The following is a 17,522-nucleotide window of genomic DNA, read 5'->3' as shown; positions in this document are numbered from 1 at the left end:
GGCCCTGCAATACCCTACGATGGCTAGACACTGCTCTCCTCCTATAGGCATTGTCCTACAGCGCAGGACGATATCATCTCTGCATCACAGAAAAGGAAACTGAGGCTTAGCAGGATTAAGGAACATGCCAAGTCATGCCCCCTGGAAAGGCATGATGCTCAGCTTGGAGCACTTCACAAACAACCAGGGCAGACTTCAAACATTCAGACTTACCCACACCCGGGGGTACTCGGCTGGAAGGAATGCCATGGTCAGGAGTGTGGCAGACATCTGTATTTCACACACAGCGGCCTGGCCAATCACAAACTCTGACGTCTCTTTAGCGCAAAGGCCCAAGCGGTTATCTGTGCCCGGAGAGGGCCTAAAAGCCCAGCGTTTCTGGCGGGCTGCAGATAACTGCTCCTCTCTGGTTGTTCCAACAGCCACTAACGGCTGGAGGCCCCGCCCCAGGCAGCTCGGGCTGGGGCTCTGGGGAGCGCTGTCAGAGAGATGTAGTCACTTGGAAGCCTGCCCAGGAAGTGGCTCTGCATTTTTGAGTCAGCCTCTTAAAATGAAAACCTCACTCTCTCTAGACAGAGGAAGACAAAGTGAGCCGTATTTCTGTAAACAAGGGGCAAGTGCAATCCAGAATCCATCTGTTGTCTTTGAACTATGTCCTTACCGTGGTCATTGCTACCTCATCTTCAATATTTTTAAAGCTGAAGGTGACGAGTCACTGTGAATGTTACTCATATTGCTGCATGAATTATTTCTTAGAGATAGACACAGGTGTTCCTTAACTTGGGAAGACTAAAGAATGATCCACACATGTGAAGGGGGCTGTGAGACTGCCATTCATTCACTCATTCACTTATATACATGTCAGGTGCCATCTGAGAACTGGAGGTAGAACCAGTCCATAGAGAACCATAGTAAAACCAGTCCCCATTCTGGAGGGACCCCCATGCTCCACTGACCTGCCCCTACCCTCACCCCATAGTTGCACCTTTCGCCCTGGGAGCTGGAGTCCTGCCCTAAAGTTGCCTGGAGACCTCTCAGTTGCCTGAGGCTTTCTTAACGCCCACCCTTCCATTCAGGGCTCGGAAAGCAAATCAAGACTTGAGACATGGATTCGGGAAATTTGAGTCTCTTACTGCTTCCCTTTGAGATACATTAAGGTGACCTTGTAGGCCATGATGGACCAGGGCAGTATTTGTGAAGGAACAGAGGGATGCAGGGATGCAGGATGAGAGCAGAGGCTCTGTAGCCACAAAATGGGGGTTCAAATTCCTTTTCTAGCACTTAAAGGCTCTGTGTTCTAATTTGACTCTCCTGGTTGAAAGGAACAGATACTACAGCTAAGTCAAGAGATGATTACTTTACAGCTATCCTGGCACACAAACTGTGGGGGGAAAGAGGAGAGGGGCAGCACCTGGCCCCAGAGTGCTCTCCATTGACCTGGCTGCTCTCTGCATGTCCCTCTTTCTGTCCCGCTCAGATTATTCTGTTTCCTTCTACTACATTCAAGTCTCTGCCTTCTCCTTCCTCATAAACTTCAGCTTGAATATGGCCCATTGCAGCTTCCTCAGTCTCCCTGCCCGAAACTTTTTTCAACAGCTTTGGGTTGAGCCTTTCAGTCCCAGCTCCTCCTCCTACCCACTTTCTGCTTCTTTCCATGCTTCCCAATTCAAAATCCTAATGGAAGATCAACTTGACCAAGTTCATCTTTTCAAACCAGGCCACAACCAGGATTGGCTGGCACTCAGTCAGGTGCCACCTGGGGCCCAATGGCTGGAGTTAGTGAAGGGAAGAGGACTAGTGAGGGAGGTCATGGGTAGCCTGTCAAGGCCTCTTTAGCAGGAGCTGCCTTTGGGACAAGAAATGTATCTGACTTTGGGGACATGCCTGCAACGCGGGTAGACCCAGGTTTGATCCCTGGGTGGGGAAGATCCCCTGGAGGAGGGTATGGCAACCCACTCAAGTATTCTTGCCTGGGAAATCCCATGGACAGAGGAGCCTGGTGGGCTACAATCCATGGGGTTGTGAAGAGTCTGACACAACTGAGTGACTAACACTTTCACTGGTGGTTAAGAATCCATGCTGCATGCTTCCAATGCAGGGTGCCCTGGTCAGGGAATTAAGATCCTGTGGGATGGAACTAAGATCCAGTGCAGCCAAATAAATATTTTTTAAGAAGAAAGGTATCTGACTTTGTGTGTTCTTAAAAGGAAGCTCCTCAACATAGTTGAAACTCACTTTTATCTGTAAAATGGGTACCTATCTTACAGGGGTGTTGTGAAAAATAGGGGTCGGGTATGTAAAGGACCTGGTACTCAATGACTTGGAGCCATTTTTAGTGCTTCTAGCTTCTATTAGTGTTCGCTGTTATATATCATAGTATATAGTACTATATATCATGATTAATTATATCTATTGTATAGTTCCCCATTGAAACAAGCAAACTGACTCATGAATGAACTTTTAGGACACAACCCAAATAGACAAATGAATTGGCAAATGGGGTTAACTTACATTAATGATTCATTAACCTTCAATGTATGTGGCCAGTGAATCTTTTTTACATGATCTAAAATAAATAACTAATTGGAGATCTTTTATGTGCAAGTCACAAACTTTATTAAAGATATAAGGTGTTGCTGTTTCCAAGAAAGGTATCAATATATTTTAGAGGGTATGAAATCTGGTAATTAGAGTTGTAAAGCAACAGTAGTTACTCAAAGGTGAAAACAGGTTTACGTGCCCTGTGCATTTTGTTCTTAATTATTGTGACCTAGAAGTAGGAAAACAGATGAAGCAAAGAGATGGAAGGCAGAGGATGTTCTTAAATGTACTTGTGAGCGTGTGAGTAGTCCATTAACAGTACTTGACATGGAGAAGGGGTATTTCTTGTTATGTACAAGGCACTGTGCTTAGAATGGGGAATGTAAAAATAAATGAACAACAGACAGGCTTGTTCTCTAGGATACTTCCTAGGTTGAGATTCAAGCTCTACTTTTAGAAAGACTTTGGTTAAGGACCAGATATCATCAACCAGCCCTGTAATCTGAGGCAGGTTTTTCAGCCTGAACATCCCAGAACCTCCTCCTCTGAGTCAGAGCAAATCATTTGATTTACAAGGAATTCTAGGGCTTCCCTGGTGACTCAGTGGTAAAGAATCCACCTGCCAATGCAGGAGATACAGGTTTGATCCCTGATCCAGGAAGATCCCACATGCCATGGAGCAACAAAGCCGGTGCATCACAACTACTGAGCCTGTGCTCTATAACCTGTGAGCCACAACTACTGAAGCCCATGTGCCCTAGAGCCCATGCTCCACAACAAGAGAAGCCACTGCAATGAGAAGCCCATGCATCGAAACTAGAGAGTAGTCCTCGCTTGCTGCAACTAGTGGAAAAAAATATACACAGCGACAAAGACCCAGCACATCCAAAAATAAACAAATAAATAAAATCAGAGAAGGAATTCTATGCTATCAGGTTGTCCCTTCCACCTACAAATGGCAGACCAACCTCAGGACAACAGGATTAAGACAGCCAGAGGCTCGAGAGGGACCCTGACTGGTCCATCCTGGCCTCCAGGCTCTATATCAGCCTACAGGGCACCCAGGCCCCCATCTATTCCTCACCATTTGCCACAGCTAGGATGGTTCCAGGGATTCTCTGGTCTAGGCCCTACATGAGACATAAAACTGAGGCCCAATAACATAACATACAAACCTTCAAGTGCCTGCCTAGTACGATGTATCCATCTACATGCCATCACATGTATTAGTTCATTTAATTTGTACCCTGTGAGGCAGGTACTGACTCCACTGAACTGTAAAGGACCTGTCTTCAACAGTGTCACCAAGTGGCAGCAAGAAGCAACAGCAGGGGTAGATCCCTCAGACTCGATGACCTTTTGGGCTCCCTTTGAACTGAGGAAACACTAGGATTCTAAGAGAATCAGGACAAAGGGGTCTCAAAAACAAGATACTGGACTTCTTGCTAATTAGAAAAGTGAAGGGGGAGCAAACAATTGAAAAAACAAAAGCGTGGGACTTCATTTTTACCCAGATTTAGTGAAATAGGCCAGATTACTTACATAGAAACAAGCCTCAGCTTAAGACTCCAAATCACCAGATCACATAGTTGAGTGTTTACTAACTAGCACATGCTATGTATTTCATATGATGCCAGATGTTTATAGGATAAATAAGGGGGTGGGGGAGGCAATAAGAAAGGGCAAAAAAAAAATTGACTGTGGGGCAGCAATCCTCAAAGGTGAAGGGTGGCCTTTTTAGAATGGGAAGAGGTATTAGTTTGAACAGGCATATTAAATTTTTAGTGATTTTATATGTGAGGGAAAATTCTACCCTCTTCAACATACAAGTCATCAAAATTAAGCCTCTTGACTGACAGAGATCATCAGAGGATAGACTATGCCCCCTTAGGAAGCCATATACCAAATTCAGGGCTAGAGAGGCCAATGAAATTTTTATGTTTACTAGAGGGGAGTGAGGATTTTTAAAGGGTTAAGAAGCCCTGGCCCAGCGCCCTGAACCTCTCATATGCAAAGGCCTTGCCAGACCACAGAGTTGGAGCTAGACTGCAATAAAACTTGTACCTAATTTAAGATTTCAGAACACCCAGTCACTGCATGCGGACATATTGCCTATTTGTCATACAAAGCTCTGGTTATGCAAACTACACGGCAGTACCACATGAAAGCATGTTCCCATCAGTCTTCTTAAGGGGGAAGATTAGATACTGGGCATTTAATTTGCAGAATATGTTCAACTGGACATTATCAACTATTTACTTAAAACAAAAGCTATTAGGCACTATATAAAATATACAATACAAACTTTACTTGAGTGCAAAAGTGGTCAGTAGAACCTCTATTTATGCACTAGCCATCTCTGACTGACAACAGGCTCAATCACACAGCAAGTTAATCAGCCAATCCGAATTTAGCATGGTACTGCTGAGGGTGACAGACCAACTGCAAAGCTGCTTGTTTAAGCTAAGCTACTTTTAACTACAGTGGGGCTATTCAGTCAGGCCCGAGTTCAAATCCTAGTTCCATAAATCAGTGGCCATTTGATTTTCTAAATTTGAGTTTTAGAAAATTGCTGGTTCTTAACCTCTCTAACCTTCAGTATCCTCATCCAGAACATCTATAAAAGAAGGATAATAAAATGATCTATCTCAGGACTTCCCTAGGAATTCCCCAGTGGTTAGAATCCACCTTCCAATGAAGGGGACATGGGTTTGATCCCTGGTAGGGAACTAAGACCCCATGTGCCGTGGGGCAACTAAGCTTACACACTGCAACTAGAGAAAGCCCACATGCCAAAACAAAGACCCAGCACAGCCAGAAATAAAAGAAAAAATAATAATAAAAAGGAGCAGTCATTTTGAAAAAAAAGATCTATCTCATGAAGTTGTTGTGAGGAGTAAATGAAACGATGTATGCGTGATTAACATCTTCCTTCTGCCTCTCCAGAATGCATACTCTCCCACCTCTTTACTCCTCAGCGTATGGCTTTCTGTATGGACTCCACCACTGGGTTCTCTTGCCTTTCTGCTTCCAGTTGGATTGGGTCCATGGGAAGCATGCAAAATGCTGGAGGGTAGGACAAGAGGGTACTCATCTCCCTGGTATCCTCCCTGAGAGGAACCAGTATGCTAGTCCCACCCTCTGCCTGAAAGCCACGGCTCCATGAGGTTCTGGTAACCATATTGTCCCCGTAACCCTGTCCTGCCTAGGGCTGGCAATGTGTCTAGGCCTCCCAGTGTTTCTAGGCTTCAGGTACTATACCCACACCATACTTTGAGGTTTCCTTAAACTCTGCCCATGCCTTTAAAAATAGTCCCTTTGTTAAGCTGTCTTCAAATTCCCCCTTTAGAGCAAGCTGTCTATGTCTCGCCAAAGCCTTGACTGATACGGTGTACATAATAGTATGATGCCAGGCTCAATAAATTTAGCCAGCAAATGTTGATGAGGCATGTTAAGAAGCACAGAAATCAATTGAAAAGTGAATTACCCATAGTTAATAAAGTCATAATTGTCTAAAGAATGTCTTCCAGTTGGAAAGACTTGTACAATAGAACATTTTAGTCAAGATATGCAAGGAGAAAAGAAAGACTCTACTTCTCCTATGGAGGTCTTTGGTTTTAGGACTGACCAACTTTAGAACTGCAAAATCAGAAACACAAAAGATGGCACAAAGTTCATCCCTCAGTCGCATGCTGTCGGGTTTGTATCTACTTGTCGCTGAATGTATTTTCTTAAGGCCTGATTTTATTTGGGATCAGAGTATTTTAATCTTCTGAAAACAGAGAGTAAAGACAAAGTAGATCTCAGAGGTGACTAGAGGCCCAACACATGGAATCACTGGACTCTTGGACAGTGTTATTGGTGACAAAGAGTCTCAGATCAGGCAGCTGGTGCAAAGACTCAACAGAGAGCAGTGGCACAGAGGAAAAGGAGGCCCAGTACACAGCTCAGTACCAACAAATACCCATTTTTCACTTGGCTAAGTATGGCTCACACATATTCTGAACTAACAGGCACCATTAAAAACAGCAAGATAGATACATCTGCACAGACAGGGAACAATTTCTAAGACATTTTGTTGAATGCAAAAGGCAAGTCACAAAACAATATGTACACATGTTATACATTATGATATCATTTATGGTTAGAGAGAACTAGGGAATTGTATAGAAATAGGTGAGAACTGTGCTGTCCAATACCACATAGCCATTAGCCATATGTGACAATTTAAATTCAAGTTATGATTTGTCATCGTCATTCAGTCACTCAGTCATGTCCGACTCTTTGTGACCCCATAGGCTGCAGCACGCCAGGCTTCCCTGTCCTAAAACATCTCCCAGAGCTTGCTCAAACTCATGTCCATTGAGTCGGTGATGCCATCCAACCATCTCATCCTCTGTCAACCTCTTCTCCTCCTGCCTTCAGTCTTTCCCAGCATCAGGGTCTTTCCCAATGAGTTGGGCCTTCGCATCAAGTGGCCAAAATATTGGAGCTTCAGCTTCAGCATCAGTCCCTCCAATGAATATTCACGATTGATTTCCTTTAGGATTGACTAGTTTGATCTCCTTGCAGTCCAAGGGATTCTCAGGAGTCTTCTCCGATACCATAGTTCAAAAGCATCAATTATTAGGCACCCAGCCTTCTCCAATGAAGCAGATGTTTTTCTCTAGCTTTTTCTATGATCCAACGGATGCTGGCAATTTGATCTACTGCCTTTTCCAAACCCAGCTTGTAAATCTGGAAGTTCTAGGAAACAATGCCCAGTTGTGGATGTGGCTGGTGGCGAAAGTAAAATCTGATGCTGTCAAGAGCAATATTGCATAGGAACCTGGAATGTTAGGTCCATGAATCAAGGTAAAGTGGATGTGGTCAAACAGGAGACAGCAAGAGTGAACATTGACATTTTAGGAATCAGTGAACTAAAATGGATAGGGGGCTTCCCAGGTAGCACTAGTGGTAAAGAACCTGCCTGCCAATGCAGGAGACATAAAAGATGTGAGTTCGATACCTGGATTGGGAAGATGCCCTGGAGAAGGGAATGGCAACACACTACAGTATTCTTGCCTAGAGAATCCCATGGACAGAGGAGCCTGGTGGGCTACGGTCCAAAGGGTCGCACAGAGTCAGACATGACTGAAGTGACTTAGCATGCACAAAATGGACAGGAATGGGCGAATTTAATTCAGATGGCCATTATATCTACTACTGTGGGCAAGAATCCCTTAGAAAAAATGATATAGCCCTCATAGCCAACAAAAGAGTCCGAAATTCAGTACTTGGGTGCAATCTCAAAAATGACAGAATGACCTGTTTGTTTCCAAGGCAAACCATTCAACATCACAGTAATCCAAGTCTATGCCCTAATCGGTAATGCCGAAGAAGCTGAAGTTGAACGGTTCTATGAAGACCTACAAGACCTTCTAGAACTAACATAAAAATCAGAAGTCTTTTTCATCATAGAGGACTGGAATGCAAAAGTAGGAAGTCAAGAAACATCTGGAGTAACAAGCAAGTTTGGCTTTGGAGTACAAAATGAAGCAAGACAAAGGCTAATAGAGTTTTGTCAAGAGAATGCATTGGTCATAGCAAACACCCTCTTCCAAAGACAAAAGAGATAACTCTACACATGGACTCACTGGATGCTCAATACTGACATCAGATTGATTATATTCTCTGTGGCCAAAGATGGAGAAGCTCTGTACAGTCAACAAAAACAAGACTGGGAGCTGACTGTGGCTCAGATCATGAACTCCTTACTGCAAAATTCAGACTTAAATTGAAGAAAGTAGGGGAAACCACTAGACCATTCAGGTATGATCTAAATCAAATCCCTTATGATTATACAGTGGAAGTGACAAACAGATTCAAGAGATTAGATCTGATAGACAGAGTGCCTGAAGAACTATGGACAGAGGTTTGTAACATTGTACAGGAGGCTGTGATAAAAACCATCTCCAAGAAAAAGAAATGCAAAAAGGCAAAATGGTTGTCTGAGGAGGCCTTACAAATAGTTGAGAAAAGAAGAGAAGCAAAAGGCAAAGGAGAAAAGGAAAGATATACCTATTTGAATGCAGAGTTCCAAAGAATAGCAAGGAGAGATAAGAAAGCCTTGTTAAGTGATCAGTGCAAAGAAATAGAGGAAAACAATAGAATGGGAAAGACTAGAGATCTCTTCAAGAAAATTAGAGATACCAAGGGAACATTTCATGCAAAGATGGGCACAATAAAGGACAGAAATGGTATGGACCTAACAGAAGCAGAAGATGTGGCAAGAATACACAGAAGAACTATACAAAAAAGATCTTAGCAACCTGGATAATCATGATGGTGTAATCACTCACCTGGAGCCAGATATCCTGGAGTGTGAAGTCAAGTGGGCCTTAGGAAGCATCACTAGGAACAAAGCTAGTGGAGGTAATGGAATTTCAGCTGAGCTATTTCAAATCCTAAAAAATGATGCTGTGAAAGTGCTGCACTCAATATGTCAGCAAATTTGGAAAACTCAGCAGTGGCCACAGGACTGGAAAAGGGCAGTTTTCATTCCAATCTCAAAGAAGAGCAATGCCAGAGAATGTTCAAAGTACCACACAAGTGCACTCATTTCACATGCTAGCAAAGTTATGATTAATTAAATTTATATAAAATAACTGTTTCAAAGTTCCACTAGCCATATTTCAATTGCTCAATAACCACATGTGACTAATGGCTACTGTATTGTCACAGATGTAGAACATTCCAATCATTACAGAAAGTTCTATTGGACAGTACTGGCCTAGAAAAATACACAGTGAATTGCTAACTGGGGTTATCTCTGGGGAAGAAATTAGCATTAGGAGAACAGATGAAAAAAATGTTTTCATTGTTTACTCCATATATATATATGTTATTTTGCTTTATTTTTACCATGAGAACACACTGATGTAATGCATATAATTTAAAAATAAATTTAAAGAAGTATTTCCTCCCCTGTGAATTCAGAGATGCAGGAAACTTAATCAAGGATCACAGTCTTGAATATGAAGGGTGGAAGCTATCTAACAGGAAATGAGTACTTCAAAAAATAACTATTATCTATAAACTCACTGTTATGTAACATTATTCCCAGGTATGTGGAACATTTAAAGCCCATTTGATAACCAACAAGGACCTACTGTATAGCACAGGGAACCCTACTCAATATTTTGTGATAACCAATATGAGAAAGGAATCTAAAAAAAAAAAGAATGAACATATGTATAACTGAATCGCTTTGCTGTATACCTGAAACTAACACAACATTGTAAATCGACTATACTCCAATAAAACTTAAAATTTTAAAAATTCATTTGTGCTTTAAAAAACCATTTAAATTGTCTTCACAGTATCCACCCATCATTTATTTTTCCAACAAACACTACTTTGAATGCTTGATGTATGCCAGGCACTGTTTTAAGTTCTGAGGATACACAGGGGGAACAAAACAGACAAAAAAATCCTGCCCTTGTGATGCTTAAAGACAATAAACAACAAAAAAGATCATAAAATGTGTAGTGTGTTAAAAGGAGATAAGTTCTACAGAAAAAAAACAAGACAACAAAGGGGAAAAGGGGGCAAGGGGGTATAACTGCAAAGAAGACAGTTAAGAAAGTTGATACATGTGTAAATATATAAAGGATCAATTGAGGCATGTGGTAAAAGAACACTCCAGGCAGAGCAAACAGAAAGTGCAAAGGCCCTGAGGCAGGAGCATGTCTGGCTTCTGCCAGCAATAACAAGAAGGCCAGTGTGCCTGGAGGAAATGAGTAAAAAAGAAAAACAGTAGGAAATCCAGCCAGAGAGGTGAGGCATAAGGAAGGGGATGGAAGGCCCAGTACTGTGGGGTTTTTAGGATGCTATAAAGACTGGCTTTCACTCTGAGGAGATGGGAATCAGTTGGAGAAGGAAATGGCAACCCACTCCAGTATTCTTACCTGGAAAATCCCATGGACGGAGGGAGAAGGAAATGGCAACCCACTCCAGTATTCTTACCTGGAAAATCCCATGGACGGAGGAGCCTGGTGGGCTACAGTCCATGGGGTCGCAAAGAGTCGGTCACGACTGAGCAACTTCACTCACCAAGTTTTAAACAGCCGACTTAGTTTTCACAGGACTACCTGGCTGCTACATTGAGCACAAACAGCAAGAAGTCAAAGGTGGAAGCAAGGAAACCCCTAACACACCTGGTATCATGACCAGGCAAGAGCAGATGGAGGCTGGGGCCAAAGTGAGGGACGGCAGTGGAAGGGTGAGATTCTGTAGATTCTGAATAAATAAAATTTGGAATTGACTGGATGTAGGTGTGAAAGAATGAGAGGATTCGGGATAACACCACAGTTACTGGCCTGAAGAACTAGAAAGATGGGCACTGCCATTCCCTAGGATGGGGAGGACACTGGAAGTGGGGATTTGACAGTGGGAGGTACAGGATGGCGAGATCAAGAATTCCCTTCTCAAACCCACACTTTAATGTAGATTTGGGGTCTTGGGTTTTGGTGAGTTATTTTTGGCTGCAAGGCATATGGGATCCTAGTTCCCTGACCAAGGATCAAAGCCTTGTCCCCTGCAGTGGAAGCATGGAGTCTTAACCACTGGACCACCAGGGGATTCCCTAGATTTGCTTAATCTACAAGAAATGAGTCAAGAATATACAATGGGGAAAAGACAGCCTCTTCAATAAGTGATATCAGGGAAACGGGACAGCAACATGCAAAAGAATCAAACCAGACTACTCTCTCACATCATACAGAAAAATAAATTTGAAATGGATTAAAGATTTAAAATACAGGATCTGAAATCATAAAACTTCTAGTTTTATACTGAGTTTTATACTCAGGCAGTAAGCTTTTTCATGTTGATCTTAGTAGTAGTTTGTGTGTGTGTGTGTGTGTGGGGTGTCTTCTCATGAAAGGGGAACAAAGGCAAGAATAAATAAATGGGGGCCTTCCCTGGTGGTCAGGACTCTGTGCTCCCAATGCAGGGGGCACAGGTTCAATCCCTGATTGAGGAACTGAGATTATGCATGCCGCGCAGCACAGCCAAATAAATAAAGGGACTTCAAATTAAAAAGCTTCTGAACTGTTGGTGGGAATGTAAATTGGAATGTAAACTATGGAGAACAGTTTGGCAGTTCCTCAAAAAATTAAGAACTGAACTACCACATGGTCCAGCAGTTCCACTTCTGGGTATCTATCCAAAGAAAACAAAAATGCCAATTAGAAAAGATATATGGACCCCTCTGTTCATTACAGCTTTATTTACAATAGCCAAGACACAGAAGCAACCTAAGGGTCCACCAATAGATGATTGGATAGAGAATTCCCTGGCAGTCCAGTGGTTAGGGCTCCGCACTTCCATGCATGCAGTACAAGTACAATCCCTGGCTGGGGAGCTAAGAGCCTGCATGCTGCATGGCCAAAAAATAAATAAGTACAAAAAATAGATGAATGGATAAAGATGTGGTATGTGTAAATATATGTGTTTATATATATGTATACATATATATGTATACAAACATACATACACACACAATGGAATATTAGTCATTAAAAAAGAATGAAATGTTGCTATTTGTGAAGACATGGATGTATCTAGAGGCTATTATGCTAAGTGAAATAAATCAGACAGAAAGACAACTACTGTATGATTTCACTTATATGTGGAATCTAAAAAAACAAATGCACAAATGTAACAGAACCGACACAGAGTACGGATACAGAGAACAAACAGGTGGTTGCCAGAGGGAGAGGTGTGAGGGCAGTAAAGAAACAGGTGAGGGATATTAAGAGATACAAACTTCCAGGTGCAAAATAAATGAATCACAGATATGAAGTGTACAGTGTGGGAAATATAGCTAATAACTATGCAATATCTTGGTAGGGTGATATACCATAATTAGACTTACTGTGGTTATCATTTTGAAGTGTATAGCGATACTGAATCACTATGTTGTGTAACAGGAAGACTGTGTTATAGGTCAATTATACTTCAAAAATAAAGAAACAAACTCATAGAAGAGATCAGATTGGTGTTACCAGAGGCAGGGGATTCGAGAAGGGGGTAACTGATGAAGGTGGTCAAAAGGTATACATTTCCAATTATAAGATAAATAAATATTAGGGATGTAATGAACAACATGATAAATATCATTAACACTGCTATATGTTACATATGAAAATTGTTAAGGGAATAAATCCTAAGTGTTTTCATCACAAGGAAAAATTTTTTTTTCTATTTCTTTAATTTTTTATCTATAGGAGATAACTGATGTTAACTAAACCTACTGTGATAATCATTTCATGCTGTATGTAAGTCAAATCATTATGTTGTATACCTTAAACTTATACAATGCTATATGTCAATTTTATCTCAATAAAACTGTAAGAAAAAATAAAATTTAATTTAAAAAAAGAATTCTGTTCTCACACATTTGGTTTCACATGCCTATTAGATATCCAAGTGGAGATGTCAGGTGGGCAGTTTGTTGTACAAGTTTGGAGTTTGGGACAGAGGACTAAGCTAGCGATACATGTTAAGAAGCCATCAGAATTTAAATGATACTTAAAACCACTAGGCTAGATTTATTCATTCAGCTACTCTGAGTGCAGATTGAAGAGAGGTCCCCATGGGCACTTGAGGAGACAATGTATGTTTATGGCCTGTCTCCCTCAACTACTACAGATACTCCAAGAAACAGGGACTAAGTCTGTTCCATTCACTACTACATTCATACTTTCTAAGGCAGTTGCTCAGTCGTGTCTGACTCTTTTGTGACCCTTTGGACTTCAGCCCACCAGGCTCCACTCTCCATGGGATTTCCTGGGCAAGAATACCAGAGTGGGTTGCCATTTCCTTGTCCAGGGGATCTTCCCAATTCAGGGATCAAACCAGTATCTCCTGCATTGGCTGGCAGATTCTTTACCACTAGGCCTCCAGGGAAGCTCTTCTAAGGCAGTACCTGACATATAAAATGTCCTCAATAAATATTTGCTGAATGGGGAATTTTAAAGTCACTGGAGAAAAATAAATAAATAAATAAAAAATAAAGTCACTGGAGAATGACTACTGATAAAAAAAAAAAAACTAAAGAAAGAATGATTATTGATAAAGATTAAACTGATGTAAGGCCATTATCTTCATTACCTCCACCATAGTTTGGCCCCAGGTAAATAACAGGGAGAGAATACAGCCCCGCCAATCAACAGAAAATTGGACTAAAGATTTACTGAGCATGGCCCCGCCCACCGGAACAAGACCCAGTTTCCCCCTCAGTCAGTCTCTCCCATCAGGAAGCTTCCATAAGCCTCTTAGTCTTCTCCATCAGAGGGCAAGACAGATTGAAAACCACAATCACAGAAAACTAACCAATCTGATCACATGGACCACAGCCTTGTCTAACTCAGTGAAATTATGAGCCATGCCATGCAGGGCCACCCAAGATGGACGGGTCATGGTGGAGAGATCTGACAAAACATGGTTCATGGGAGAAGGGAATGGCCAACCACTTCAGTATTCTTGCCTTGAGAACCCCACGAACAGTATGAAAAGGCAAAAAGATATGACACTGAAAGATGAACTCCCCAGGTCAGTAGGTGCCCAATATGCTACTGGAGATCAGAGGAGAAATAACTCCAGAAAGAATGAAGAGACAGAGCCAAAGCAAAAATAACACCCAGTTGTGGATGGGACTGGTGATAGAACTAAAGTCAATGCTGTCAAGAGCAATATTGCATAGGAACCTGGAATGTTAGGTCCATGAATCAAGGCAAATTGGAAGTGGTCAGACAGGAGATGGCAAGAGTGAATGTAGACATTTTAGGAATCAGCGAACTAAAATGGATTGGAATGGGTGAATTTAACTCAGATGACCGTATATCTACTACTGTGGGCAAGAATCCCTTAGAAGAAATGGAGCAGCCATCATAGTCAACAAAAGAGTCCAAAATGCAGTACTTGGATGCAATCTCAAAAATGACAGAATGATCTCTGTTCGTTTCCAAGGCAAACCATTCAATATCACAGTAATCTAACTCTATGCCCTGACCAGTAATGCTGAAGAAGCTGAAGTTGAACGGTTCTATGAAGACCTACAAGACCTTCTAGAACTAACACCCCCAAAAGATGTCCTTTTCATTATAGGGGGCTGGAATGCAAAATTAGAAAGTCAAGAAACACCTGGAGGAACAGGCAAATTTGGCCTTGGAGTACAGAATGAAGCAGGGCAAAGGCTAACAGAGTTTTGCCAAGAGAACGCACTGGTCATAGCAAACACCCTTTTCCAACAACACAAGAGAAGACTCTACACACGGACATCACCAGATGGTCAACACCGAAATCAGACTGATTATATTCTTTGCAGCCAAAGATGGAGAAGCTCTATACAGTCAGCAAAAACAAGACAGGGAGTGGACTGTGGCTCAGATCATGAACTCCTTATTGCAAAATTCAGACTTAAATTGAAGAAAGTAGGGAAAACCACTAGACCATTCATGTATGACCCAAATCAAATCCCTTATGATTATACAGTGGAAGTGAGAAATAGATTCAAGAGATTAGATCTGATAGAGTGCCTGAAGAACTATGGATAGAGGTTCATGACATTGTATAGGAGACAGGGATCAAGACCATCCCCAAGAAAAACAAATGAAAAAAGCAAAATGGTTGTCTGAGGAGGCTTTAGAAATGGCTGAGAAAAGAAGAGAAGCAAAAAGCAAAGGAGAAAAGGAAAGATATACCCATTTGAATGTAGAGTTCCAAAGAATAGCAAGGAGAGATAAGAAAGCCTTCCTCAGCAATCAATGAAAAGAATAGAGGAAAACAATAGAATGGGAAAGACTAGAGATCTCTTCAAGAATATTAGAGATACCAAGGGAACATTTCTTACAAAGATGGGCCCAATAAAGGACAGAAATGGTATGGACCTAACAGAAGCAGAAGATATTAAGAAGAGGTGGCAAGAATACACAGAAGAACTGTACAAAAAAGATCTTCATGACCCAGATAACCATGATGGTATGATCACTCACCTAGAATCAGGCATCCTGGATTGCAAAGTCACGTGGGCCTTAGGAAGCATCACTACGAACAAAGCTAGTAGAGGGGATGGAATTCCAGTTGAGCTATTTCAAATCCTAAAAGATGATGCTGTGAAAGTGCTGCACTCAATATGTCAGCAAATTTGGAAAACTCAGCAGTGGCCACAGGACTGGAAAAGGTCAGTTTTCATTCCAGTCACAAAGAAAGGCAATGCCAAAGAATGCTCAAACTACCACACAATTGCACTCATCTCACACGCCAGCAAAGTAAAGCTAGGCTTCAACAGTACCTGAATCGAGAACTTGCAGATGTTCAAGAAAAGGCAGCGGAACCAGAGATCAAATGGCTAACATCTGTTGGATCATAGAAAAAGCAAGAAAACTCCAGAAAAATATCTACTTCTGTTTTGTTGACTATGTCAAAGCCTTTGACCATGTGGATCACAACAAACTGGAAAATTCTTAAAGAGATGGGAATACCAGACCACCTTACCCGAGATTTCCTGAGAAATCTGTATGCAGGTCAAGAAGCAACAGTTAGAACTGGACATGGAACAACAGACTAACTGCAAAAGGAGTACGTCAAGGCTGTATATTGTCACCCTACTTATTTAACTTATAATGCAGAGTACATCATGTGAAATGCTGGGCTGGATGAAGCACAAGCTGGAATGAAGATTGCTGGGAGAAATATCAATAACCTCAGATATGCAGATGACACCACCCTTATGGCAGAAAGTGAAGAAGAACTAAAGAGTCTCTTGATGAAAGTGAAAGAGGAAAGTGAAAAAGCTGGCTTAAAACTCAACATTCAAAAAACAAAGATCATGGCATCCGGTCCCATCACTTCATGGCAAACAGATGGGGAAATAATGGAAACGGTAAGAGACTTTATTTTGGGGGGCTCCAAAAACACTGCAGATGGTGACTGCAGCCATGAAACTAAAAGACCCTCACTCCTTGGAAGAAAAGTTATGAAAAACCTAGACAGCATATTAAAAAGCAGAGCCATTATTTTGCCGACAAAGGTCCACCTAGTCAAAGCTATGGTTTTTCCAGTAGTCACATATGGATGTGAGAGTTGGACCATAAAGAAAGCTGAGCACCGAAGAATTGATGCTTTTGAACTGTTATTGGAAAAGACTCTTGAGAGTCCCTTGGACTGCAAGGAGATCCAACCAGTAAATCCTAAAGGAGATCAGTCCTGAATATTCATTGGAGGGACTGATGCTGAAGCTGAAACTCCAATAATTTGGCCACCTGATGCAAAGAACTGACTCATTGGAAAAGACCCTGATGCTGGGAAAGTTTGAAAGCAGGAGCAAAAGGGGACGACAGAGGATGAGATGATTGGATGGCATCATTGACTCTATGGACATGAGTCTGAGCAAGCTCCAGGAGTTGGTGATGGACAGGGAAGCCTGGTGTGCTGCAGTCCATGGGGTCACAAAGAGTCAGACACGACTGAGCAACTGAACTGAACCAAAGTGATTTTATTAACAGACGATTTTGTGTGTGTGTTTAATTTTTTTCTTATAAACTTTTTATTTTGAATTGGGATATAGCCAATTAACAATGTTGTGATAGGTTCAGGTGGACAGCATAGAGACTCAGCCATATTTACACATGTATCCATTCTCCCCCAAACTCCCGTCCCATCCAGGCTGCCTCAAAACATTGAGCCGAGTTCCCTGTGCTGTACTGGAGGTCTTTGTTGGTTACTCGTTTTAATTATAGCAGTGTGTACATGACCATCCCAAATTCCCTGTTTTTTCCCCTCTAGCAACCATAAGTTCGTTTTAAGTATGTGAGAAATAGACTTTATTTTTTAAAGTGGTTTTAGTTTCAGAACAAAATGAGTAGAAGGTACGGATGTTTCTCATACAACTCTCACTAATTCCACTAAATATCAATTCTCTGTTGTAGAATATT

General features: G+C 41.7%; 1 protein-coding gene across 8 annotated transcripts in view; it reads right to left on the bottom strand.

The window, feature by feature from the left end:
* Nucleotides 1-17,522, bottom strand: part of PCYT1B (phosphate cytidylyltransferase 1B, choline) — a 147,728-nt gene that overhangs the window by 85,655 nt on the left and 44,551 nt on the right. Inside the window, exon 1 of one of the 8 annotated variants that reach the window (XM_043897115.1) lies at nt 214-395. The exons of the other annotated variants lie outside the window; for them this stretch is intronic. Within the exon in view, the coding sequence (XP_043753050.1) occupies nt 214-270 (57 nt within the window). The 5' untranslated portion in view covers nt 271-395. Of the gene's footprint in view, nt 1-213; nt 396-17,522 lie in introns of those variants that run through there. 8 annotated transcript variants of the gene reach the window in all.

The sequence above is a fragment of the Cervus elaphus genome, chromosome X (genome assembly GCF_910594005.1).
Source record: "Cervus elaphus chromosome X, mCerEla1.1, whole genome shotgun sequence".
NCBI classification, from domain to species: Eukaryota; Metazoa; Chordata; class Mammalia; order Artiodactyla; family Cervidae; genus Cervus; species Cervus elaphus.
This window is presented reverse-complemented; position numbering and strand designations above follow the sequence as displayed.